Source organism: Neomonachus schauinslandi, chromosome 1, assembly GCF_002201575.2.
Source record: "Neomonachus schauinslandi chromosome 1, ASM220157v2, whole genome shotgun sequence".
NCBI lineage: Eukaryota > Metazoa > Chordata > Mammalia > Carnivora > Phocidae > Neomonachus > Neomonachus schauinslandi.
The window spans coordinates 152,639,542-152,666,055 of record NC_058403.1 but is presented as its reverse complement, the minus strand read 5'-3'; the positions used below and the strand labels follow the sequence as shown (position 1 = coordinate 152,666,055).

The 26,514-nt window shown below is 42.2% G+C and overlaps 1 protein-coding gene across 2 annotated transcripts in view; it reads left to right on the top strand.

The window, feature by feature from the left end:
• Positions 1-15,398, top strand: part of LOC110569667 (programmed cell death 6 interacting protein) — a 97,015-nt gene extending 81,617 nt beyond the window's left edge. For both annotated transcript variants that reach the window (XM_021677569.2, XM_044920756.1), the window contains exons 16-18: positions 2,133-2,256; positions 10,689-10,879; positions 11,800-15,398. In XM_021677569.2, coding sequence (XP_021533244.1) covers positions 2,133-2,256; positions 10,689-10,879; positions 11,800-11,974 — 490 coding nt within the window. In that variant the 3' untranslated portion in view covers positions 11,975-15,398. The remainder of the gene's footprint in view (positions 1-2,132; positions 2,257-10,688; positions 10,880-11,799) is intronic.
• Positions 15,399-26,514: the final 11,116 nt, after the last annotated feature.

Sequence of the window (26,514 nt, the reverse complement as noted above, 5' to 3'; positions counted from 1 at the left end):
TAGCTATTGCATTTGTAATATACTCAAATATCTAATTAATTGTAATTATATAAACCATTATAATAAATGAAGTATTAAATATTAACTATAATTAAATATACTTAGTATATATGAAATATACACATAAATATTTCAAAATATCTGACCTTTTTGGATTTTAATGTTGATTAAAAACTTCTAATTTATGTTGTAAGCAGTTATTACAAACTTACAAACACTAAGAAGTATTTTTTTTTTTTTAAAGATTTTATTTACTAGAGAGAGAGAGAGAGAGATCACAGAGGGAGAGGGAGGCGGGGTGGGGGTGGGGGAAGAAACAGACTCGCCACTGAGTGGAGAGCCTGATGCGGGGCTCGATCCCATGACCCTGGGATCATAACCTGAGCTGAAGGCAGACATTTAACCGACTGAGCCACCCATGTGCCCTGTATTTTTGGTTTCTTGATGAATGTGTATTAGATTTCTTTATATAGAGAGTGACTAATTTATTTTCCAACTGGGACCCTTTTTTGAGAATGAAAGTGTGGTTGGGGTGACTCTGGGAGTTGCAGTTAATTGTTACGTCAGGACAACAGGTGCTGTTGCAAACATGCTGGGGCTTGCCATATTTACTTCTCTGTGTATATTACTCGGTGCAGGTAGAAGTTGATCAATACCATGTGTTTCATAGAGTGCATTTTACGTTAGGGTTTTGGTGAGTTGAGATTTTGGGATGGATTCCAATTTACTGTTGGAGAGGACCTTAAATTATTTTCCTAAATTTTAATACTTATATTTTAATAGTCCTTTCAACAATCTGTCATGCATTTATCTTATAGATTTCGAGGTATCTTTTAACAAAATATCTCAGTGCTGCATTTCTTTGAATATCTTCAGAAAATTTTCATCAAGAAATTTGCATAATGGTTTGAACAGGTTAGCTTTCTCACCTATTGTTTTGTTTTCTGTAAACACTGGTATGAAACAGCTAGCTGACTGTGAGCAGTTGTGGTTACGAGTTTCCCATCTAGGGGATGACTTCTTAATAGAGAGTCTTATAGGACTGCCTGCCCAGTTTGACATGTTCCTTACTCTAGCTATAACTGTGATCTCTGATCTTTTCCTAGTCTTCAGAAATAGAAAAAGAGCTAACTTCATTTCATTAAATAGTAGAAAAAAAGATTTAAGTTAGTTCTAGTTAAGAACAAAAATGTATATTTTAAAATACCATCATTGTTCTGAGTTTATTTTCTGTTTCATATATGAAGAGAAGAAAAATTTTAAAAAGACCTGGTATTCACCTCACACCAGTCAGAATGGCTAAAATTAACAAGTCAGGAAATGACAGATGTTGGTGAGGATGCAGAGAAAGGGGGAACCCTCTTACACTGTTGGTGGGAATGCAAACTGGTACAGCCTGGAAATGCAACCTGGTACAGCCACTCCGGAAAACAGTATGGAGGTTCCTCAAAACGTTGAAAATAGAGCTATCCTATGACCCAGCAATTATACTACTAGGTATTTATCCTAGATACAAATGTAGTGATCTCAAGGGGGCACCAGCACCCCAATGTTTATAGCAGCAGTGCCCACAATAGCCAAACTATGGAAAGAGCCCAGATGTCTATTGATGGATGAATGGATAAAGAAGATGTGGTATATATATACAATGGAATATTATGCAGCCATCAAAAAATGAAATCTTGGCATTTGCAATGACGTGGATGGAACTACAGGGTATTATGCTAAGTGAAATAAGTCAATCAGAGAAAGACAATTATCATATCTACTCATGTGAAATTTAAACAAAACAGAGGATCATAGGGGAAGGGAGGGAAAAATAAAACAAGATGAAATCAGAGAGGGAGGCAAACCATGAGGGACTCGTAATCATAGGAAACAAACTGAGGGTTACTGGTGGGGGGGGTGGGGTAACTTGGGTGATGGACACTACAGAGGGCACATGACGTAATGAGCACTGGGTATTATACGAGACTGATGAATCACTGCACTCTACCCCTGATGCTAATAATATACTATATGTTAATTAATTGAATTTAAATAAAAAAATAAACTATGAAAAAAGACTTGTTATTTTATATGTGTTGTTTTTTGAAGTTATGTTAATTCCTAACATTTTTGTCTTTAAAAAGGGACTTGCAGCAAAGCATTGCCAGGGAACCTAGTGCTCCTTCAATTCCTACACCTGCATATCAGTCTTCTCCAGCTGGGGGACATGTGCCAGCCCCTCCAACGCCAGCACCAAGAACCATGCCGGTCAGTAAGCAACCATGTTTTTTTTTAAAAATATTTATTTATTTGACAGAGAAACAGCGAGAGAGGGAACACAAGCAGGGGGAATGGGAGAAGGAGAAGCAGGCTTCCCACTGAGGAGGGAGCCCTATGCGGGGCTCGATCCCAGGACCCTGGGACCATTACCTGAGCCAAAGGCAGCTGCGTAACGACTGAGCCACCCAGGCGCCCCGCAACCACGATTTTTAAATGGAAGTTTTACATTAGTGACTGCTTGCTTGTCGTAAAGGATAAAACAGTCTTTACATTGTAAAGATCTGGTGGTTATCAGTTTTCATCAGGTGACCACCCTTTTGATGTTTTACAATACAAAGAATTCAGCATCACTCATGAATTCTTGCCAGAAAAGGTTTAACTTGAATCTAATCAAGTCTTAGAACCAAATCTCAGTTTATAGCAAATACAGTGTTATAAAACAAGAAATTAAATCCAGAACTGGAACATTCTGTGAGACACTTTGTCTTTTCTAAAAGTGAATGTCATGGAAAGAAAAAAAAGTAGGTGTGGGGCATTCTGGTTTAAAAGAGGGAAGAGGAGGAGGAGCAAGATGGCGGAGGAGTAGGAGACCTAAATTTTGTCTGGTCCCAGAAATTCAGCTACTCAATAGGAGATCGAAGAAAAGAATAGCAGCAGCTCTCTGAACAGAAAAGTGACCACTTTCTGGAAGGTAGGACGTGCGGAGAAGTGAATCTGAGGCGATATTCGGGAGGATAGATGGCGGAGGAGGGGGCCTCCGTCGGCCGCTTCTGGCAAGTGATAGAGCCACGGAGCACAAAATTGGAACTTTTAGAAGTCGGCTCTGCTGAGGGACGTCGCTCCAGTGGCGCTCCAGGCTAGTGGGACAGTGTGGTCTCAGGACCCTTGGGGTCACAAAGACCGGGGGTGCCTGAGTGCGGCAGAGCTCCCAGGTATTGGAGCGGGTAAGCCAGCTGCAGAGACAGAGCTGAGGAGCGGGCTCTCAGCTCGGGGTTGCCATAAACCATGATCCATGGCACAGTTGGGCCACTGCTCCTCCAGCAGGGACCCAACAAGCAGCAGATCCGAGGAGACTCCCCTTCCTACCCCAGGAGGAGCAGCGCGGGAGCGCACTGCAGGCATCTGCTGGGTTTGGAGACTCTACACGGGGTTGGGTGCCAGAGATAGAAACGCTTGGTCACAGGCTGGGTGAGCACGGAGTGCATCCGGAGACCGGGGAGACGGGAGTGATTGACTGCTTTTCTCTGGGGGCTCACTGAGGAGTGGGGCCCCGGCTTCTTGGCTCCTCCAGGGCGGAGATTGGGAGGCCGCCATTTTCACTCTCGTCCTTCAGAGCTGTACGGAAAGCTTGCAGAGAACAAAAGCTCCCAGGAGCAAACCCGAGCAGATTACTTAGGCCAGACCAGGCAAGGATGGGGCAATTCCACCTCCAGCAAAGACATTTGGGAACCATGGCAACAGGCCTCCCCCCCCCCCCCCCGAAGATCAGCAAGAACAGCCAGCCAAGACCAAGTTTACTGATCAATGAGAACAGCAGAACACCAGTGCTAGGGGAATACTGCACACAGAATTCATGGCTTTTTTACCATGATTCTTTAGTCTTTCAAAGTTAATTTTTAAATTTTTCTTTATTTTTTAAAAAATTTTTTCTTTTTCCCTTTTTTAACCAACATCTTATCAATTCCTTTTTTTTTAATTTTTAAAAAATTTTATTTTTAGAGTCATAGTCCATCCCTTCATTGTAGTTTACCTTATTTTTTGTATATATGTAAGTTATCTCTCTAAAATTTTGGGATACAGTTTCTTCTAACAGACCAAAATATACCTTAAATCTCTAGTGTATGGCTTTGTTCTAGTCTTCTGCCTAATCACATTCTCTCCCCTTTTTTATTTCTTTTGTTTTTAAAAAATTTTTCTTCTTTCTTTATTCAACCAACTTCTTATCAATTCTTTTTATAAAATCTTTTATCATTTCCATCTTTACAGTCATATTCCATCCCTTCATCGTATTTACCCTTATTTTTGTACATATATAAGTTTTTCTTCCCTTAAAATTTTGGGAGGCGGTTTCTTCTAAAAGACCAAAATACACCCAATATCTAGTGTGTGGTGGCACAGATCTATTCACCAGCCTGATCATATTCTTTTTTTTTTTCCGTTCTCCCCCCTCCCCCCGTCCCCCCCGGTTTTGGGTCTCTTCTGATTTGTTTAGTGTATATTTTTCTGGGGTCGTTGTTACCCTCTTAGCATTTTGTTCTCTCATTCATCTATTCTCCTCTGGACAAAATGACAAGACTGAAAAACTGACCTCAAGAAAAAAGGACAAGAGGCAGTACCGACTGCCAGGGACCTTATCAATATGGACATTAGTAAGATGTTGGAACTAGAGTTCAGAATGATGATTATAAAGATACTAGCTGGACTTGAAAAAAGCATGGAAGATACTAGGGATAGTATGGAAAAAAACATGGAAGATACTAGGGATACCCTTTCTGGAGAAATAAAAGAACTAAAATCTAACCAAGTTGAAATCAAAAAGGCTATTGAGGTGCAATAAAAAATGGAGGCTCTAACTGCTAGGATAAATGGGGCAGAAGAGAGCATTAGTGATATAGAAGAACAAATGATGGAGAATAAAGAAGCTGAGAAAAGAGAGATAACTACTGGATCACGAGGGCAGAATTCGAGAGGTAAGTGATACCATAAGACGAAACAGTATTAGAATAACTGGGATCCCAGAAGAAGAAAGAGAGGGGCAGAAGGTATATTGGAGCAAATTATAGTGGAGAACTTCCCTAATTTGGGGAAGGAAACAGGCATCAAAATCTGGGAGGCACAGAGAACCCCCCCTCAAAATCAGTACAAATAGGTCAACACCCCGACATCGAATAGTAAAACTTACGAGTCTCAGAGACAAAGAGAAAATCCTGAAAGCAGCTCTGGAGAAGAGATCTGTAACCTACAATGGTAGAAATATTAGATTGGCAACAGACCTATGCAGAGAGACCTGGCAGGCCAGAAAAGACTGGCAGGATATATTCAGAGCACTAAATGAGAAAAATATGCAGCCAAGAATACTATATCCAGCTAGGCTGTCATTGAAAATAGAAGGAGAGTTAAAAAGCTTCTAGGACAAACAGAAACTAAAGGAATTTGCAAACATGAAACCAGCCCTACAAGAAATATTGAAAGGGGTCCTCTAAGCAAAGAGAGAGCCTAAAAGTAACATAGACCAGAAAGGAACACAGACCATATACAGTAACAGTCACCTTACAGGCAATACAATGGCACTAAATTCCTATCTTTCAGTAGTTACCCTGAATGTAATGGGCTAAATGCCCCAATCAAAAGACACGGGGTATCCGATTGGATAAAAAAAACAAGACCCATCGATATGCTGTCTGCAAGAGACTCATTTTAGACCCAAAGACACCCCCACATTGAAAGTGAGGGGGTGGAAGACGATTTACCATACTAATGGACACCAAAAGAAAGCTGGGGTGGCAATCCTTATATCAGACAAATTAGATTTTAAACCAAAGACTATAATAAGAAAAGAGGAAGGGCACTATATTCTACTTAAAGGGTCTATCCAACAAGAAGATCTAACAATTGTAAATATCTATGCCCCCAGCATGGGAGCAGCCAGTCAGATAAGCCAATTAATAACAAAATCAAAGAAACACATCGACAACAATACAATAATAGTAGGGGACTTTAACACCTCCTTCATGGAAACGGACAGATCATCTAAGCAAAAGATCAACAAGGAAATAAAGGCTTTAAATGACACACTGGACCAGATGGGACTTCACAGATATATTCAGAACACTCCATCCCAAAGCAACAGAATACACATTCTTCTCTAGTGCCCATGGAACATTCTCCAGAATAGATCACATCCTAGGTCACAAATCAGGTCTCAACCGGTACCAAAAGACTGGGATCATTCCCTGCATATTTTTGGACCACAATGCTTTGAAACTAGAACTCAATCACAAGAGGAAAGTTGGAAAGAATTACGTGGAGGCTGAAGAGCATCCTACTAAAGAATGAATGGGTCAACCAGGAAATTAAAGAAGAATTTAAAAAATTCATGGAAACCAATGAAAATGAAAACACAGCTGTTCAAAATCTTTGGGATGCAGCAGAGGCGGTCCTAAGAGGAAAGTATATAGCAATACAAGCCTTTCTCAAGACAAAAGAAAGGTCTCAAATACACAACCTAACCCTACACCTAAAGGAGCTGGAGAAAGAACAGCAAATAAAGCCTAAGCCCAGCAGGAGAAGAGAAATAATAAAGAGCAGAGCACAAATCAATGAAATAGATACCAAAAGAACAGTAGAACAGATCAACGAAACTAGAAGCTGGTTCTTTGAAAGAATTTATAAGATTGATAAACCCCTGGCCAGACTTAGCAAAAAGAAAAGAGAAACCACCCAAATAAATAAAATCATGCATGAAAGAGGAGAGATCACAACCAACACCAAAGAAATATAAACAACTATAAGAACATATCATGAGCAACTATATGCCAACAAATTAGACAATCTGGAAGAAATGGATGCATTCCTAGAGACCTATAAACTACCAAAACTGAACCAGGAAGAAATAGAAAACCTGAACAGACCCATAACCAGTAAGGAAATGGAAGCAGTCATCAAAAATCTCCCAACAAACAAGAGCCCAGGGCCAGATGGCTTCCCAGGGGAATTCTGCCAAGCATTTAAAGAAGAATTAATACCTATGCTTCTGAAACTGTTCCCAAAAAAATAGAAATGGAAGGAAAACTTCCAAACTCATTTTATGAGGCCAGCATTACCTTGATCCCAAAACCAAAGACCCCATCAAAAAGGAGAACTATAGACCAATATCCCTGATGAACATGGGTGCAAAAATTCTCACCAAAATACTAGCCAATAGGATTCAACAGTACATTAAAAGTATTATTCATCACGACCAAGTGCACAATTTATTCCTGGGCTGCAAGGTTGGTTCAACATCCGCAAATCAATCAATGTGATACAATACATTAATAAAAGAAAGAACAAGAACCATATGATCCTCTCAATAGACGCAGAAAAAGCATTTGACAAAGTACAGCATCCTTTCTTGATTAAAACTCTTCATAGTGTAGGGATAGAGGGTACAATATCATAAAAGCCATCTATGAAAAACCCACAGCGAGTATCATTCTCAATGGGTAAAAACTGAGAGCTTTTCCCCTAAGGTCAGGAACATGGCAGGGATGTCCACTATCACTACTGCTATTCCACATAGTACTAGAAGTCCTAGCCACAGCAATCAGACAACAAAAAGAAATAAAAGGCATCCGAATCGGCAGAGAAGAAGTCAAACTCTCACTCTTTGCAGATGATACGATACTTTATGTGCAAAACCCAAAAGACTCCACCCCAAAACTGCTAGAACTCATACAGGAATTCAGTCAAGTGGCAGGATATAAAATCAATCCACAGAAATCAGTGGCATTCCACTGTCAGTCACCATACATTACAACACTAGTTTTTGATGTAGTGTTCCAACAAAACAGAAGAAAGAGAAATTAAGGAGTCAGTCCCATTTACAATTGCACCCAAAACCATAAGATACCTCGGAATAAATCTAACCAAAGAGGCAAAGGATCTGTACTCAGAAAACTATAGAATACTCATGAAAGAAATTGAGGAAGACACAAAGAAATGGAAAAACGTTCCATGCTCATGGATTGGAAGAACAAATATTGTGAAGATGTCAATGCTGCCTAGAGCAATCTACACATTTAATGCAATCCCTATCAAAATACCATCAACTTTTTTCAAAGAGATGGAACAAATCATCCTAAAATTTGTATGGAACCAGAAAAGACTCCGAATAGCCAGAGGAATGTTGAAAAAGAAAAGCAAAGCTGGTGGCATCACAATTCCGGACTTCAGCTCTATTACAAAGCTGTCATCATCAAGACAGTATGGTACTGGCACAAAAACAGACACCTAGATCAATGGAACAGAATAGAGAGCCCAGAAATGGACCCTCAACTCTATGGTCAACTAATCTTCGACAAAGCAGGACAGAATGTCCCATGGAGAAAAGACAGTCTCTTCAACAAATGGTGTTGGGAAAATTGGACAGCCACATGCAGAAGAATGAAACTGGACCATTTCCTTACACCACACACAAAAATAGACTCAAAATGGATGAAAGACCTAAATGTGAGACAGGAATCCATCAAAATCCTAGAGAACACAGGCAGCAACCTCTTCGACCTCAGCCGCAGCAACTTCTTCCTAGACACATTGCCAAAGGCAAGGGAAGCAAGGGCAAAAATGAACTACTGGAACTTCATCAAGATAAAAAGCTTTTGCACAGCAAAGGAAACAGTCAACAAAACCAAAAGACAACCGACAGAATGGGAGAAGATATTTGCAAATGACATATCAGATAAAGGGCTAGTATCCAAAATCTATAAAGAACTTATCAAACTGAACACCCAAAGAACAAATGATCCAGTCATGAAATGAGCAGAAGACATGAACAGACATTTCTGCAAAGACATCCAAATGGCCAACAGACACATGAAAAAGTGCTCCACGTCGCTCGGCATCAGGGAAATCCAAATCCAAACCTCAGTGAGATACCACCTCACACCAGTCCGAATGGCTAAAATTAATAAGTCAGGAAACGACAGATGTTGGTGAGGATGCAGAGAAAGGGGAACCTTTCTACACTGTTGGTGGGAATGCAAGCTGGTGCAGGCACTCTGGAAAACAGTATGGAGGTTCCTCAAAAAGTTGAAAATATAGCTCCCCTACGACCCAGCAATTGCACTATTGGGTATTTACCACAAAGATACAAATTTAGTGATCTGAAGGGGTATGTGCACCCCATATGTGCACAATAGCCAAATAATGGAAAGAGCCACGAAGTCCATCAACAAATGAATGGATAAGGAAGATGTGGTATATATATATATATATATATATATGAGGGAATATTATGCAGCCATAAAAAAACACAAAATCTTGCCATTTGCAATGACGTGGATGGAACTAGAGGGTATTATGCTAAGCGAAATAGGTCAGTCAGAGAAAGACAATTATCATATGATCTCACTGATATGAGGAATTTGAGAAACAAGACAGAGGATCATAGGGGAAAGGAGGAAAAAGTGAAACAAGATGAAACCAGATAGGGAGCCAAAGCATAAGACACTCTTAATCAGTAAACAAACTGAGGGTTGCTGGAGTGGTGGGGGGTGGGAGGGATGTGGTGGCTGGGTGATGGACACTGGGGAGATTATGTGCTACAGTGAGCGCTGTGAATTGTGTTAAGACTGATGAATCACAGACCTGTACCTCTGAAACAAATAAGACATTATATGTTTTAAAAAAAAAAAAAGTAGGAAGGGAAAAATGAAGGGGGGGAAATCGGAGGGGGAGACAAACCATGAGAGACTATGGACTCTGAGAAACAAACTGAGGGTTCTCGAGGGGAGGGTGTGTGGGGCGATGGGTTTGCCCGGTGATGGGTATTAAGGAGGGCACGTATTGCATGAAGCACTGGGTGTTACACAGAAACAATGAATCATGGAACACTACATCAAAAACTAGTGTTGTAATGTATGGTGACTAACAGAACATAATAAAATAAAATTAGAAAAAGAAAAGAGAGGAAAGATTCATAATAATAATGCAATACATGAACCTCAATTGGATCTTGGTTCATAAAAACTCCTTTAAGGGCTTTTTTTGGTGATAAATAGGGAAACTTGAATATGGAGTGGATACTCAATGACATTAGGAAATAATTGTTTATTTCCTTAGGGTGAAGTGGTATTGTGATTATGTAGGAGAGTATTAGGACTTGTATGCTACAGTCTTTCGGGCTGGTGTCATGAAGTTTGCAATTGCCTCTCACATGGTTCTGCAAATATTTAGATAGATAAATATATGGATATAGCTATATAGATAAAGCAGATATGGTCAAATGTTAATAAATACTGAATTTAATTGGTAAATATGTGCTTGTTTATTATACTATTCTCATAAGTTTTCAGGTATTTGAAAATGTTTGCATAAAATGTGTTGTGGCCAGGAGAGATCACAGTAGTAAAGTGTACCTGACTTGCTCCTTCCTCCCTTCTCAAATGTCTAACCATTGATGGGAGCAGTAATGAGCTACAGTAAATGATTAAGTATTAGGCGTCAGGAATAGAGCAGTAGCTATGCAGTTTCCATGAATTGGAGAATTATTCCTCAACTATGATACATTTCTAGAGCAATAAGTCAGCATTTAAAAATGGAAATTAGAAATATATTTGGTTGAATTGTAGAGTTTCTCATATGCCCTCATTTATTTTAACTGACAGTAATTTGACAGAAACACGAAACATTTTGTAGTCAGTGTTGACTTTTTCTTACAGCCTGCTAAGCCCCAACCCCCAGCCCGGCCTCCACCTCCTGTGCTTCCAGCAAATCGAGCTCCTCCTGCTACTGCTCCAGCTGCCGTGGGGACTGGCACCGCCCCGCCCGCTCCATCACACGCTCCTGGTTCAGCAGCCCCGCCCCCCCAGGCCCAGGGACCCCCATATCCTACCTATCCAGGATATCCCGGGTAAGGCTGCAACTGAATACCTGAATGAATTGGCTAATGTTTCTCGCTCCGGTTATCCTTTTAAAAACAGGGTTACCCTTTCTCTGAATGGAGGTGTCATGAATGAATAAGCTACATTGTCAGCTTACACAGAAATGAAAATAATGTTATAGGTACTTATTTGAGCAATTGAATGGCTATTTCCTGGCTTATTTATGTTTTTAGTTTTTGATGCTGGGCTCATCTTAAATAGATCTCGTCTGTATGGAATGTAGAGTGTGTTTCCTTGGTCGTCTTTTTTTGGTGATAAACGGATAGGCATTTTTCTGAACTTAGCAAGACTGATAAAGCCTTGTTTATGTACCTGTACTTTGAAATATTGGCATTCTGACAGACTGTTGAACACGACTCTAATTATGGCATGTGCTTTCTTAAAGAACAGCTTTCTTTGTGATAATTTTTAATCTTAAAAATCGAGACATTTGACTACCTCTTAAGATGTGCTCCAAAGTTTGCTTTGTAAGTACATTCCATTTTCCAAATATTAAAACTTCGTTAACGGTGAATTTATGTGTGTTAACAGTGAGTATTGAATCTTGTGAATTAGGAATGTACTTAGTACATTAAAATGAAAGGTCTCCATTTTTATTCCTTGTTAATAGTTGAATATTTAGTCTTATTTCTGTCAACAGTATTATTTTCTGGATAGTATTAAACACTCAATATTCTTTTATCTCAAATATTAACAGGATAGGAACACTTTTTTCTAATAAGTACCTGGAAATAGCTGTTTTTTTTCTCTCTACGGTTCTCTGCTAGACTGAGAAATAGAGAAAAATGACTTTCTTGAAAAAACTTGGTTTTAGAATAATTGTTACGTTTCATTTTCCAGTATTTGATTTACCAATCCTTTGTTTGTTTGTTTGTTTTCTTTTCATCAGGTATTGCCAAATGCCCATGCCCATGGGCTATAATCCTTACGCATACGGCCAGTATAATATGCCATATCCGCCAGTGTATCACCAGAGCCCTGGACAGGCTCCATACCCAGGACCCCAGCAGCCTTCATACCCCTTCCCTCAGCCCCCACAGCAGTCTTACTATCCACAGCAGTAATATGTCAGCTCAGAAGCTCAGCTGGTTCAGTTCAAAGGGAAAGAAGTACCAACCCTGCAATAAGTGTACTAAACTCTGTGCTCTGGTTAATGTAACGTACTCTGTTGTACTGAACACAGTGTATAATTTCTGTCTGTGGCTGAAAGCTAAAAACTGTGCCCCAGTTCTACATTTGATTGCACACTGAGAGATGCTGCTGTTGCAGTATAAACACTATAATAGGTATACTAGGATTTGAAATAAATTACATTTCAGTTCATAAAAGTTGAAAATGAGAAATTAAACCCACAAGTGAAACGTTTGAAATTATTATACTTATGTCTACATAAGACGTGGTTGGGATATCAGATAATTATAATGGTGGTTTAAGTACTGATATTCAAGAAAACTAAGTTTTCTTTCTCTTTTGGTTTATCAGTTTGGTTTAATTTCCATTATACTATTTTGCATAATCAAAGCATTGTAAATCTTATAATTTAAAAATAAATTACTTAAGAACAGTTGTCATTGTTATGTTTTGTCATTGATTCTCATTACTGTCTAATTTCTTTCTGGTATTAGTCTCTCATTTTATATGTACGTAAGTTAAACAGATAACTGTGTTTAAGTGCATGATTAGTGCAAGTTTTAATAGTCAGGTTTTTAGGAAAACCAAAAGAATAGTACCGTAATTTATCTTTCATATGCTGATTAGTAAATTAATTTTGACATTTATTTTGAAAAGTCCTGTAATGTGGAAGAAACACAGTTGCTACCAAAGATTCTTCAAATAAATATACAAATAAATATCTATATTTAAAGTTTTATTATTAGCCTCTCCAAGAAATTGATACAAATTCTGATAATCCCTTTTTTTCATAAACTGGTTAAAATAAATACATATCATTGACAGTACTGTCTAATGTAATGGAATCATTTAAAGAAAATTTACTGTACCCTTCTATTCCTTTTTTCCACCTTACTGTCTTAACTTAGTAACATTTAATGTACAATGTATATGAATAGATCTAAGCCCTTTCATTTTTATGCTCCTAAAAAATTAGACTATTTTATAATTCAGGGAGCATACAAAACAGTTGTTGGGAGCATATGCCAATTCTGGAGTAGGCTGTATATTTAATATTAAGCTCTGCTGTTAGGATAATTAATCACTGTAGAAACCTCAGTAAAAAGAGTGAGACATGCATCATGGAGTGAGTAAATGAGAAAGGAATGAGTTGTCTAATAGTGGGATCTGTTTTGTGTGAGGTTCATTTCTGAACACATCAGGCATATGAGCAGATTTCCAATGAATCTGTTTATATTTATTTTTTAAGTTTTGATGCTCACCTTTTCTTACATTATTGTTACATTTAAATGATACTGTCATTTGGTCCACTGTTCTTTTCATTGACAGTTTGGGTTTATATTTTAAATGTTGGATTGAAGGTGTGAATGTAAAAGGGAGTGCATTGGTTAAAAAAATACATGTACATTAAAAAAATCTTACTCTGTTGTTGTATGTAGAAAACATGAAGGCATGTTACTTTAATATAAATGACCTTTCCATGGAATATTGAAATTGGTTTAAAGTCCAATAGTTAAAAAAACCTTGGCAAAAGTAGTTTTTCACATATCATAACTAAATTTTATTAATGTGGAATCATCAAAATATGACATAGGCTTGTTTGACTCTTATGTAAAAGGCATTAAAGTTCTACATTCTTATTATTCATGGTATCCTATACTAACATGAGGTACTCTGAGAGTTAAGGGTATTCCACATTGCTAGTTTATTCTTAATGCAGAAAACAAACAAACAAACAAATTGGCCTGAATATTCTCTTGGGGAAAGAAGGCACTAAGAAGAGTAAGAGCATCACAGGGGCAAAAGAGGTTACAAGGCTACTTAGCCCATTCCCTGTGCTAAGCTAGGCCTGCTCCCAGAGAGCCACAGGAAAATTGTTCAGAAACTGTTAGAAAGGAGGCTCCAAAGCCCCAAGTGGCAACCTCTTCCAGCAAGCCTGACTCGCTCAAAGCCTTTTTTTATGCAGTAATGCAGACCCGTTCCTTTGGTCAGTTCACTCATCCTTTAGGTAATTGAGGATGCTCTTTTTGGTTGCCCGTGTCTGGGTACAGATGACCAAATTTCTGCAGCCCTTCATTGCTGGGGCTGTCTTCATAGCCTTTCTAATTTCATTAGGGTAGCTCATGGAAAGAAGTTTCTGTTACATCTATTTTGCATTCTAACAAACAAGGAAGCCCCACTGGGATTATTTTTGTTACCAAACTTTTTTGTCCTTCGCTTAACTTCCTGTATTCCACAAAATACCCTAAAAAGTTGTTTTGGACAGTGCTATTTTTCTAGAGGTAGGAAAGTGTCAACTCTGGTTCAGGTATGTTGTTACCTCTGTTTGTAATTGGGCTTTTTGATTATTTTTCTAAACTAAAGAAACCATTCCCAGACCATTTATGTTTGGGTTTGGAATACTGTTTTTAAATGGACTGCAAGTAATGAAGCTCTGCATGGAGGAGCTAGTCAGAAGTGGGGAAAAGCCTCACTTCTCTTATTTCTTGTTCCTAATTGGAGACAAATGGCTTGACTTCTCAGCCTGGTGTAAAGTATTGGTCTACTCCTATGTCCTTTGGTCTTTATTCTCAGTTAAGAAAAACAGTCCTATGTCACTGCAAACCAATCTTTTGTGAGACATTCCTGTACCCATACCCCCAGCTTCTTTGCAATTTATAATCTCTCATTCCCCAAATGTAAGTAGTTAACAGAAAAAAAAGAACAAGATTTCACAGAACCTTCTGTCCCTGACACTCTGTCCCAGTCAGCACCCTTTCTAGTTAAAACAGCTTTTAAAAATGTTTTCCATTAGAGCTTTACAAAGTTTGCAAAAGTGCTTTATACACATTTTCTAATTTCATAAACGTGATAAAGTGCAGTTTGTTAAGTAGGTTTCAGTTTGCTAATGGGGACTTTTTTTCTTTTAATGATCAGTGTATCTTGAAGAACCTTGCTACAACCTAGTGGCATCTTTCTCTTTGTAAACACTTCTGCAATTATTAGTTGATTCACAGTACAGTAGAACAGGATACAAAGTAGGGAAAAACTGCTATAGTGTTGCAATTACTAGTTTAAAAATAGACTGTAGAACTAAATGGTTGATTATAAGATTTACATGGAAGCGCTAAGAAGGAAAAATTATATTTTTAAAGAAAAAGAGAATATTCAGGCTTTATTTCTGGTATGAAGTTTATATTTTTAAAAAAAAAATCCTATATTATCACACCAGAGATTTTAGATTCTTTTCTGGTTACAAACATTGCTGGTAGTTGGATTATATTTTTATTGTATTCATTTCTCTTAGGGGGAAAATTGTAAAGCAACAAAAAGGTTCCAGATGAATGTATCCTAGAAATAAAAGTTGAAAGATTCTTACTTCCTTGGAGTATGAATTCTTATTTGAAGTGTTTATCCTTCAGCTTTATAGTTTCTGCAGTTTATTCGATAAATGGTGGTTTGGGAAATAAGAAAATACCACTTTGACTAAATGCATGAGACAGTGTTTAAATGTTTTCTTACAGCAGTCAGCCCCATACTTGATCATGGACGGACCATGTTACTTGTGATTTGCCCCAGTTCTTTAAGATGAGGAATCTTTTCAAGTAATTTTTTTTTGGGGGGGTTAGTTTTTGGAAGTGTGTGGTGTGTTAGTTGGTTAGGAAAGGGGAGATGGTGAAATGTGTTCATCCTTTAAAACATGTATTTTCTTTCTCCTTCCATGTTTTAAGGTCAGATGCAACTGTTTTATTATGTAGCTCACAATGCACAATTTACCAAAAATGAGTCGATGCTGTATGTCTTCCAAATTTGTTGAAGCTGAACAGGCTGGCTCCAAGAGTCAATCAATATAGTCTGGATCCCTATTATATAAATTTTAAATGTATCAGTTGGGCATAGTTAAATCTCACTTTTGTTTTCACTTATCTGGCATCTGGGTTGGAGAGCACAGAGTTCACACTAGGGGCTTGGACACCTAGATGTCTGCAGTGAGAGGCCAGTGGGGGGTCTCGGGGCCCCTGCCTGGTGTTTGGGTTGTGCTGCAGCCTAAAGGGAAAGGAGCAGCTCCATGTGCTTGGGTGGCTTCAGCATTTACGACAGCATGGCACGTGGGGCTGGCTTAGGAACTGCGGGAAGCAGGCGGGTTCAACTTGTGCCCAGAGCCTGTGCACCGGAGAGCCTCAGGCCACTGCCAACCAATGTCCCCATTGGCTGACAGGCTTGCCTTTGTAGATAATCAGTCCAGGCACATCTAGGAGTCTGCCTTAGCATCTTGCCTACAAGGGACCCTGGCTTCTGTCAGTTCTGTGGCTCCCGATATTCTTCCTTCTTCTTGTTTAAAAGTTGCTTAGTCCCTTTCAACTAACGAACACCCAAGTAGTACAGGTGATTAGGCTCATGTCTGCTACCGTTTTATTTCTTCTTGAGTTTTCCTGTATTTTTAACTTTCTTTACATATTTTGAAGTCATGTGATTCATATTCATGTTAATTATGTCTATTGTGAACATGAAATGACTGTTCCTTTTCCACTTTGTAATATATTTTGTTATTAAAATTGCCACCATGGTTTTCTTTTTGGATGCATTAGCAAAATTTCTAAATTGTGTGTGCTTGCCTTAGTTTTAGGTGTTTAGATTTAGTTATTGAACCCAATCAGATTTTTTTTTTTTTGGATAATCTAATAGGAAAGTTTTATTTTCAGCTTTGTTAAAATTACAATTATGTGATCTTTTGATGATTTTGTGTGGTCTATTTTGTCTTCTCTGTTTACTTGTCTTCCATTGCTTGGATTTGTTTTCTTTCTTCTAGTTATTTGGAACATTAATACTTTTATTTTTTTACCCCCCCCATCCTTAGCCGAATAGTGTCTTTTTTAAAAAAGAAATATTTGTAAACAGGGTTTAGACTTATATTATTGTTAATGCACTATTATTCTTACAGTAGGCATCCTCTCTGGATTATAATAATTGGCCTTTGCTTGCAGTTTGTTTTTGTTTCTCTTCAGTTTTATATTACTCAATTGACAAAATATATAAACATGGAAGAGCTGGGTCTCCTCCCTTTTTCCTTCTTGGGGTGGCCTTTGAGCATTCAGGATGTGTGGTCTTGGCTCTCTTATGTCAAATCCCCTAGTGCCTCCAGTCTTGTGGCTTCTCTGATACCAGTTAAGCACCAGTGATTCCAGACAAGGGACCCCCCTGAAGGGCCAATGCCTTCTTTTTGTACCAGAACCTGGAAGAAGGAATAAAGAAGAACCTTCACCCCTTCAACCTTCACCACCCACCACAACAGACTGGGCTGCACAATGTGTTCTTTTAAAATTCAGTATACTTTTTGAATAAGTATACACACGTGTTATAAATTACAAAAGGTAAGAAAAGTCATCATGTGATAAAAAAGTGTCTCTTATCCAATTCCCTTCCTCGGAGACAGTCTCTGCTACCAGCATGCACAGAGTTCATTCAGATTGTCTTTAGGTTTATCAAGTCCCAGCAGCAGATGTGATGTGACCTTCTGTGGAAGGGATGCAGTGAACTGTGACAGTTGGATCTAAAACCAAAACTGCCCTGGCTTTCCTTCTTTCATAAAGACCAAAGACTGCATTTTTAGCCGGAAACGTCACAGACTTCATTTGAAGTGCAGGTACACCTGGCATTATTTGCACTAATGACATGTGTTGAATGATCACTAATCTCTAATCCCACTATGCTTTATGAGTTTTCATAATTACCCAGAGTAGGTCTCGTAATTTTTGACAATATTTACATTTCAGACTGATACTTAGTTTTTCAGCAAGAAAACTTTTTAAGATTGGATCACAGAAAATAAACTGCACCTAAGAGAGAGAACAGAGCATAAGCACATTTAATTTTACATCGTGGTAGGCAGAATAACGGCCTCTCAAACACGTCTTTGTCTTATTCCCCGGGACCCATGAGTGTTTCAGGCTGCACAGCAGGAGAATTAGGGTTGTAGGTTGAAGGTTGCTACTCTGCTGACCTTAAAATAGGTAGTTTATCCTAAATTACTGGTGGTGGGTCCAGCGTCATCACAGGTTGCCTTAAAAGTGGGAGAGGGAGACAGAGAAGGGAGAAATGGACAGCAGCCTGAGAAGGACTCGGCTCCATTAACACCAACAAAGAATCTGTTTCCGCCCCTTGCCCTATTTTTAGAGGCGCTGCTGTCCTGGGCTCATGGTCCCGTGGCTCCATTTTCAAAGCCAGTGGTGTTAATGGAGCCAGGTAGTTTCCTCATTGGGCTCCCTGGGTTATACCGAATATATGACATGCCCTAGCTTCTCTCGTGAGCAGAAAGGTGGAGATTTACAACACAGGACGTACAGGTCCAACTGTCAAACACCAAAAACAAATAAAACGAACAACCTGGGTTTCTTACTTGCCTTTTAGCAACACGTTGTAGTTGTTTGTTGAAAGGCAGACATGCTGTATTGGGTAAGAGAAGCTGAGGTAAATAGACCTTTAGTGAGAGGGTTTATATTTTTCTGGCGAGGAGTTAGATTGTGTTTACTGCTTTCTGTAGGTTTGTAAGCTTCAGTTCCCTCTAATGTCCTTGTTTTTTGTTTCTTTTACTGTCTTGTGTTTCCCTAGAAACTCCTTAAGTAGAATCTGGGCCTCCCAGTCCTTCCGACTGTAGTCCTCTAATTATCCGGGGGCCGTGCTGCTGGGGTGGTCAGGCTGCAGGCAGGAGAAGTGTGGGCTCTAACTTTTACCAGTGCCTCCCAGCGCTCCCCCACGCCTGACGAGACAGGAAGGCTAGAGGACACAGGAACGGGGCATTGCCCTTTCCCCCAGCTGGTTCGGCTCTGGTGAAGTGGCTCCCCCTGAGGGCAGGCAGAGAACAGCACAGTCCTTTGGTTCCTCTCCTTTTCCCCAGCTGGAAGTCAGAGGAGATTTTCTCAATCTTCCCCATGGAAACCTGGTGGGGTTCCTGGAGCCAAAACTCATGAAAGAGGGGGTCCATCCATCTAAGCCTGGGCCCCCAGAAATTTTTAACTCTTGCGCTAGTCCGCGCTCTGTTTCAGTGTTTCGTCCATTCCTGTTTATTTTCCTCCCAGATCCTGGGAAGCGGTGATTTCCTGCCTTTGCCTGTGTCTCCAGTTTGGGGCATGTCTGGGTCCCCTGTGACCTCAGTGCTCTGATGGCTCTAAAAAGAATGGTCAGGGGCGCCTGGGTGGCTCAGATGGTTAAGTGACTGCCTTCGGCTCAGGTCATGATCCTGGAGTCCCGGGATCGAGTCCCACATCGGGCTCCCTGCTCGGCAGGGAGTCTGCTTCTCCCTCTGCCCTCTTCCCTCTCGTGCTCTCTGTCTCTCATTCTCTCTCTCTCAAATAAATAAATAAAATCTTTAAAAAAAAAAAAAGAATGGTCAGTTTGCAGTTTGTTTGGCCTTTTTCTTGTTGCGCGTATGGAGTGGTCACATGTCAGAGCAGAAACCGGAGATCAAATGAACTTTCTGATATAAACTCAAGCCTGGGGTGCCTGGGTGCCTCAGTCGGTGAAGAGGCTGGTTCCTGATTTTGGCTCCGGTCATGATTTCAGGGTTCTGAGATTGAGCTTTGCATAGGGCTCTGCGCTCAGTAGATTGAGATCCTCTCCCTCTCCCTCTGCCTCTCCTCCCACTAGGGTGTGTGTGTGTGTGTGCGGGCGCACTCTTAAAAAAAAGAAAACTCAAGCCTTTCTTAAACTTAGAGAATGATCTCTCTTCCTTGTGCTTTTTGATTGCCCTCTGGAATTCCTCCCCTTCCCCCCTTATGTTTTCTGTGTACCTACCATATATTCAATAATATTAGCCATTATTTTTTTTTACCCATTATTTTAATCTTCAAACTATTTCTTTCTCAATTCTGGGAGACTTTCTTGAAATGGTTTTCCCTCCCTCCCCTCTATTTTTAAAGTAGGCTTCATACCCAGTGTGGAGCCCAACATGGGGCTGGAACCCATAATCGTGAGATTAAGACCTGAGCTGAGATCAAGAGTCAGACACTCAACCAGCTGAGCCTCCCAGGTGCCCCGAAATGTTTTTTTTTTTTTTTAAGATTTTATTTATTTATTAGAGAGAGAGCATGAGCAGGGGGAGGGGCAGAGGAAGAAAGAGAAGCAGATTCTCTGCTGAGCAGGGAGCCCATTGCAGGACTCGATCCCAGGACCCTGAGATCATGACCTGAGCGGAAGGCAGACGCTTAACTGAGTAAGCCACCCAGGTGACCCCGAAATGTTTTTTGTATTAGTCATAAGGAATTGGCTCCCATATTTATGGAGGCCGAGCAGTTCCAAGATCTGTGGTCTCCAGTCCTGAGAACCAGGAAAGCTAATGATACGAATTCCAGTTCAGGAGAAGACATGCCTGACTCCGAGAACATCAGGCAGAGAGCAGATTCTCTCTGGCTCAGCCTTTTGTTCTCTTCAGGCTTTCAGTGGATTCCATGAAGCCTGCCCACATTTGGGAGGGCAGTCTGCTGATTCAAGTGTTAACGTCACCCAGAAACACCCTCACAGGCACACCCAGAATAATGTTCAATTCAATCTGGGTAGCCCCTGGCCCAGTCTGGTCGACAGGTAACATTAGCTGTCACAGACTTCTGAATTAGAAGTTATCGGAATTCATTTTTCTGCAGCATTTACTCTTCCACACACCATCTCCAAAGCATCTTTAATTTGGCTGCCGCAGATACATTTTGTTGCTGTTTTTACCAATCTCACATTGCCCTTCACAGCCAGCCACCGCTGTGTTTCACTGCTGTCACGGTGGTTACTGTTTCCTGTAGTGGTGCCTTGCTCGCCATCGACTCCACACTTCAAGTTCTAGGCGCTCTGCTGCGTCTTTAAATAATAATGCATTACGCTTCCTAAGAACCCTATGAAAGTGATTATTATTTTGATTCACACTCCAAACGGAGGAGTCACTGGTTGTAGATAAGTTGAGGCACTTGCCCGCGGTCACCTGGCTGCCTCGTAGGTGAGCTGGGGCTCGGGTCTCTCTCACCGCTTGGCCTCTGACGACAAGCATCACTTCCTCTTCTGTGCTGCTGTTGCCACAGCCGCCAAAAATAGCTAACGTTTACTGAGTTTCCGTCATGTTCCAGGTCCTCTTCTAGACATTCAAAATCCACTAACTTACCTGAGCGGCCACTTAGGAGGTGGCCACTGGCTGCCCCCGGTTTACAGGAGGGGCGGAGACAAGGCTCAGAGAGACTGAGTCCCGGGGGGCTGGCACGTCATGGAGCTGAGCCCTCATCGAGATGAGAAGTTAAGGAGTTTCTACGGTCTCCCCTGTTGCTCAGAGTGTATGTTTTATAAGAGGGCACACGCTCCCATTTCTTACATGCGTCTCTCTCTTTACCCATTCATTTTCTTCTCCCTAGTAAGTCAACGTTATATGTTGAGAGACTACTTATTGTTCTAGGTCCTGGGATACAACTGTGCCCCTAAGGAATTTCTATTCCCGGAGAGAGCGAGTTGACCTGGGAACAATGGTGGGTTTGAGGTGGGTGTTACATTAAGGTGTAAATTTGTGCGAGGGTGCTCTCCATGTTTTGCTCCCTGTTTTCAGCTCCAGCCAGGTGGCCAAGCCCTTTATTCCTGCTGCAGGGATTGTATGCTGCGTGGGGTGCAGACTCCCCCTGGTGTCTCTGGGAGCAGGAGTTGAAGGAAGTGGCAAAATCTCAGAGAGGGTAGCTCTTTGGTGTAGAGGGATCGCAGCCTTCCCAGAAGGGCTCTCGCTCTACGTGAAGCGGGGCCTCCATGAGGCTGGGCAGCATGGCGTGGGGATCCTGGACCTGGCACCACCTTGGGCATTTGTATGGGGAGCCAGTAATGGCTGAGACTGAATTTCTCATCCGCCTGTGGGATTGGCTTCACTGAATAATGGATGTTTCTTGTGCACCTGGAACGGTGAGCTGCAGTTCATAGCCACCTACTATGGCATCTGGGCCATCCCTGGGGTAGCGAAGAAAGTTTGTGCTGTGCACGCCCGCACTCATGGTCTGATGACAGCACTGCATTCGTTTTGATGGTTTGGCTGAGATCCCGCTGGAGAATTGGCAAGCAGAAATGAGGGGGCTCTCAGAGTCTCTGCTGGGTACCGGATGAGACAGTTCAAAAGACTAAATGTTTTTGTGCACTGGTTAGGTATGGGGTCTGGGAGAGTGGAGAGGAGGTAAATCACATATGTGGCAAGGTTGAAGAGATTGATTTTTCTCAACCCCAGCAGGCAGTGCCCTGTGCCTGGAAGGTAGGTACCTGGATCCTAACATGGCCCTAGCCTGGTCATACCATTAAGGCCTAAGGCCAAGCAGTTGCCCATATTGTGGGGATACCTATTTTGCTGTGGTAGAAATGAGTCCACTAGAAACCATGGGTGTTTTGGGGAGATAAAAGCTCTGACTCGGTCCCAGGAGAACAGTCTTTGAGCCTTACTGGGGCCCATTTCTGAGGTGCAGCAGATGGGTGGCTGAGAGACTGTGAAATCCCAAGGGTGAGATCCTCAGGCCTCCAGGGCTCTTCGAGCAAAGGTTCAGTTGCTGAGCCCTGCTCCTTAGAGCCAGAGCAGGCTTTCAGGGGGCTGCAACCCTCAAGAGCATACAGCTGGCTGTTGAAAGGGGCCTCACCTACAGGTGAGGAGAGAGGGGGTAGAAGGCCTTTCCTTGGAGAGTTCTGGACTTTACAAGAAAGGCCTGTACATTCACAGTAGGTGTTGACAGACTTGTGTGGCATATCCCATCCCAAGTTCTACCTGACAGACCCTCACCTCATACCTCCCAGCCCCTGATGCCATAAAGACTGGGTACTAGTGGGTGAAGGGAACCAGTCAAAGAGGCTGGTTTTGGTGGCTCCAAAGCAGGTCCTGATAGAGTAGGCCAACAAATGGGAATGTGCTTCAGCCTCCTGAGAAATGGGTTGTGGAGCCTGAATCCTGGGTGAGGGTGACCCTCAGTCTGCCATTGGTGGGATAGCCTGGATGCTCTGCGGAGAGACCTGCTCAGGAGGGACGGTGAGGTGAGCCAGGTGGACCCGTCCTCAGAAAAGGTGGTCCTGAAGAGGCACTGCATGCCCATATGGGGTATTTCTTTTTTTTTTTTTTTTTTATTTGACAGAGAGAGACACAGTGAGAGAGGGAACACAAGCAGGGGGAGTGGGAGAGGGAGAAGCAGGCTTCCCGCCGAGCAGGGAGCCGGATGCGGGGCTCGATCCCAGGACCCCGGGACCATGACCTGAGCCAGGTGCCCCCCATATGGGGTATTTCACAGGGTTTTCAGCCATAGAGAGAAATTGTAGTTAGTGAAGTGGCTGAGGAGGACTTGGAGTGGGATTCAGTGTAGGTGTACTGTAGCCAGTCGGATACCACTGGTGTTCCTTCCAGTGCTGTCTCGATGAGTGAGACTTCCCTTCACTCGTGTGTGTGTGTGTGTGTGGGTGGGGGGGGGAGGTGGTGGTGCTGGTTGGGAGACAAAGGCAATGTGTGGGAAGTTCCAGAGGTGAGAAAGGGCAGCAGGTGAGAGACCTCACCTCGCAATAAAAGGCCCCAAGAGGGTTGTAGGCAGAGGAGTGATGTGGTCAGAAGAAGTTTAGACAACCCAGTGGGGAGAAGGGACACATGTAGACTTGCTGTGGAATTGCTTGGTAGATTAGAGGCTTGTGGAAAGTGGGTCGGGTGCTCTAGCCAGGAGGTCCCTGGTTGCCATGTTGTGTGGGTCATTCTCCTTGGCGTGGGGCCCTCCGCTGACCTAAGTCCTGCTCCCATGTTGCCTTTCCCAGAAGCACGGATGGGACCGAGGTTTGCCCTGTGTACTGGCTTCCCTTTCAATTTATCATTCCAAGTAGTAGCTGTCACGGGGGTCCTTTGGTCAGGGGTCCTTCCCACTGAGGCAGCTGTTGAGGCAACAAATCAGTTACACCGGCCCCCTCCCTCTGAGAGAGGGTTCTAAATAGGCCTTGGCGTGTGGACACCACAGCTGGCCTAATCCAAGCTTTCCCCTGTCGCCATGCAAACCAGGCCTGCCACCACTGTGGGGTTAAAGCAGCTGAGTCCCATCTATGGATACCCTCACTGATTATACAGTGATTAGGGGTCACATTTAGAAGGTCAGGATGTGCAAGATTGGACAAAAGAACATGACATTGAATGGAGTTGCATCTCCCCTGGAACCCACAAGCAGCAGGGTTGGTAGAAGGGAAAAAATGGACTATTAAAGCAGCAGATTAAATTACTAACAGGCAAAATCACCTTGGCCAGGTGGACTAAAGTCCAGTTTCAAGCTTTAATACATTTGAATGGTCGACCAGTAGGGCCTTGTGCCCCATATGCTGACCCCTGCTGAGGCGACCAACACCGTGAAGGTATGGAAGTTGAGGGAGACAGCCATTGCCCTGACTCTCACCGAGGATGCTGTGCTGCTGAGAACACCCATTCCGACTGGGAAAGGTCTTTTTTTTTTAAAGATTTTATTTATTTATTTGAGAGAGAGAATGAGATAGAGAGAGCATGAGAGGGGGGAGGGTCAGAGGGAGAAGCAGGCTCCCCGCTGAGCAGGGAGCCCGATGTGGGACTCGATCCAGGGACTCCGGGATCATGACCTGAGCCGAAGGCAGTCACTTAACCAACTGAGCCACCCAGGCGCCCCTGGACTGGGAAAGGTCTTATCTCCTGGAATGTGCAAGGGGATGTCCCGCCAGGATGGGTGAGGTACTTTGCACCCTTGGGAGAGAGGGAACTGCTCCGTCTCCACTGGGATCCTGTTGTCTTGCTGTAGCCAGATCTGTTGAAACCCACTATACGTGGAATGCACCACGCACCATTACAGAGGGGAGAGGGTGGGGGTCCCAGTCTGGCATATCCTGCCCCGGCCCACCTCCTCAGGCCTGACAGGGCTGCCTCTCTGGCCAACATGGATGGTATGCACAACCTGATCGAGTTTCCAAAGCTGCCAACCTCCTTCTCCTGCAGGCCAGATGGGTGTTCTGTTTTCCACCGATAACAATCGTTTGGCCGCTGTCTTTGTTGCCTCCATTGGCCTAGAAGCCTTTATAGCACAAATAGAAGCCCTTGCTAAATTCACCCAGTAAATCTTAAATGAAAGCCAACAAAACCTCTCTCTCTCTCTTTTTTTTTCATTCTCTTTATTCATGTTGGAATTTATTTCAAAGCACACTTTAATTCTGATCCCCAGGAACATGAAGATGTTGGAACTCCAGAGATTAAATTAACTTTTTTCATAGTACTCTACCCCTTGCTTCAAGGTTTTGGCTCATCTGGCCAAGCTAAACTACTGGTTAAACTCCAGACATGAAACAAGATTGCTGCTTTCAGGCTGGTCCTAAGTGAGCAGCACCACGGTGCAATCCACTGGCGCTCTCATTATTTTTTTTTTATTCTGAAAAAAAGATTTGTACAAGATTTTTCTCAGTAATGAAAAAGAACCAAGAGAGCGCTAACTATTGATGAAATTTATTTCCTCTAGCACGACTCACTATTTCTGGATCTTTATTATGAAAAGAGTAGTTCCTTCAAATAAGAGAAGGGTCCACCCTACTCCAGTTTGACCTCATCTAAGTGATTACATATGCAGAGACCCTGTTTTCAAATAAGATCATACCCTGAGGTTCCAGGAAGCGCATCTTTAAGGGGGGACTGGGTGGGGGAGGGGGGACACAATTCAGCCTGCTACAAGAAAACCTCTCTTTACTGAACACTGAAATGTCTTTAACAAGAAAAGCTGTCTCCAAAATAGGACGGCCTTGGACATTATTGCTGCCTCGCAAGAAGGCAGCTGTGCCGTTAGCCCAACAGAATGTTGTGTTCATACCTGATGAGTCTGCTCATATTTTCTTTACTAAATTACATGAGGACACAAGTGAATGCCCTGAGGGATCGGACTCCCCCCCCCCCCCCCCCGCCAACCCTTACACTTAGGGGACTTAATAAATCAGTGGTTCGGATCATAGAGCTCTTGATGGAAAGAACTGTTCCTTGTTTGGGGGAATCATTATTTTACTCTGAGTTTTCTTACATGTGCCTATATTGTTGCTACGGTATCTGCCTACACTGCAGCCCGAGGGCCACCAAACCAGCCATTTCCACGCTAATGAAACTCCTTGCAACCGCTCAGGGCCCATTGTGGAGTAAGGGGGATCGTGGGATTGGAAGAGCGGGTCACGAGAGGTAAAATTTTGGAGGAGGTCATCCAGTTGACCCATGGACTGGACAGGGCAATCAGAAGCTCCTCACCCCCTCCTCTGTCCTTGAAATATACGTTCCGCCCACTTTTCTGACCGTGGGAGCCATTTTCAAGGATGCAGCCTTGAGAGGGCAGTGTGTTTTTGAGACCCTCTGGATGGTATATGTGGCTGACCTGTTAAGGTCTCTCTATAAACCTTAAGATTCTGGCAGTGGGTGTGGAGATCCACTCACCTTGCAGCTGCCCAAGACAAGCCTCGTAAATTCCCTTGCTTGTTACACCTGCCACCTGCCAATCTG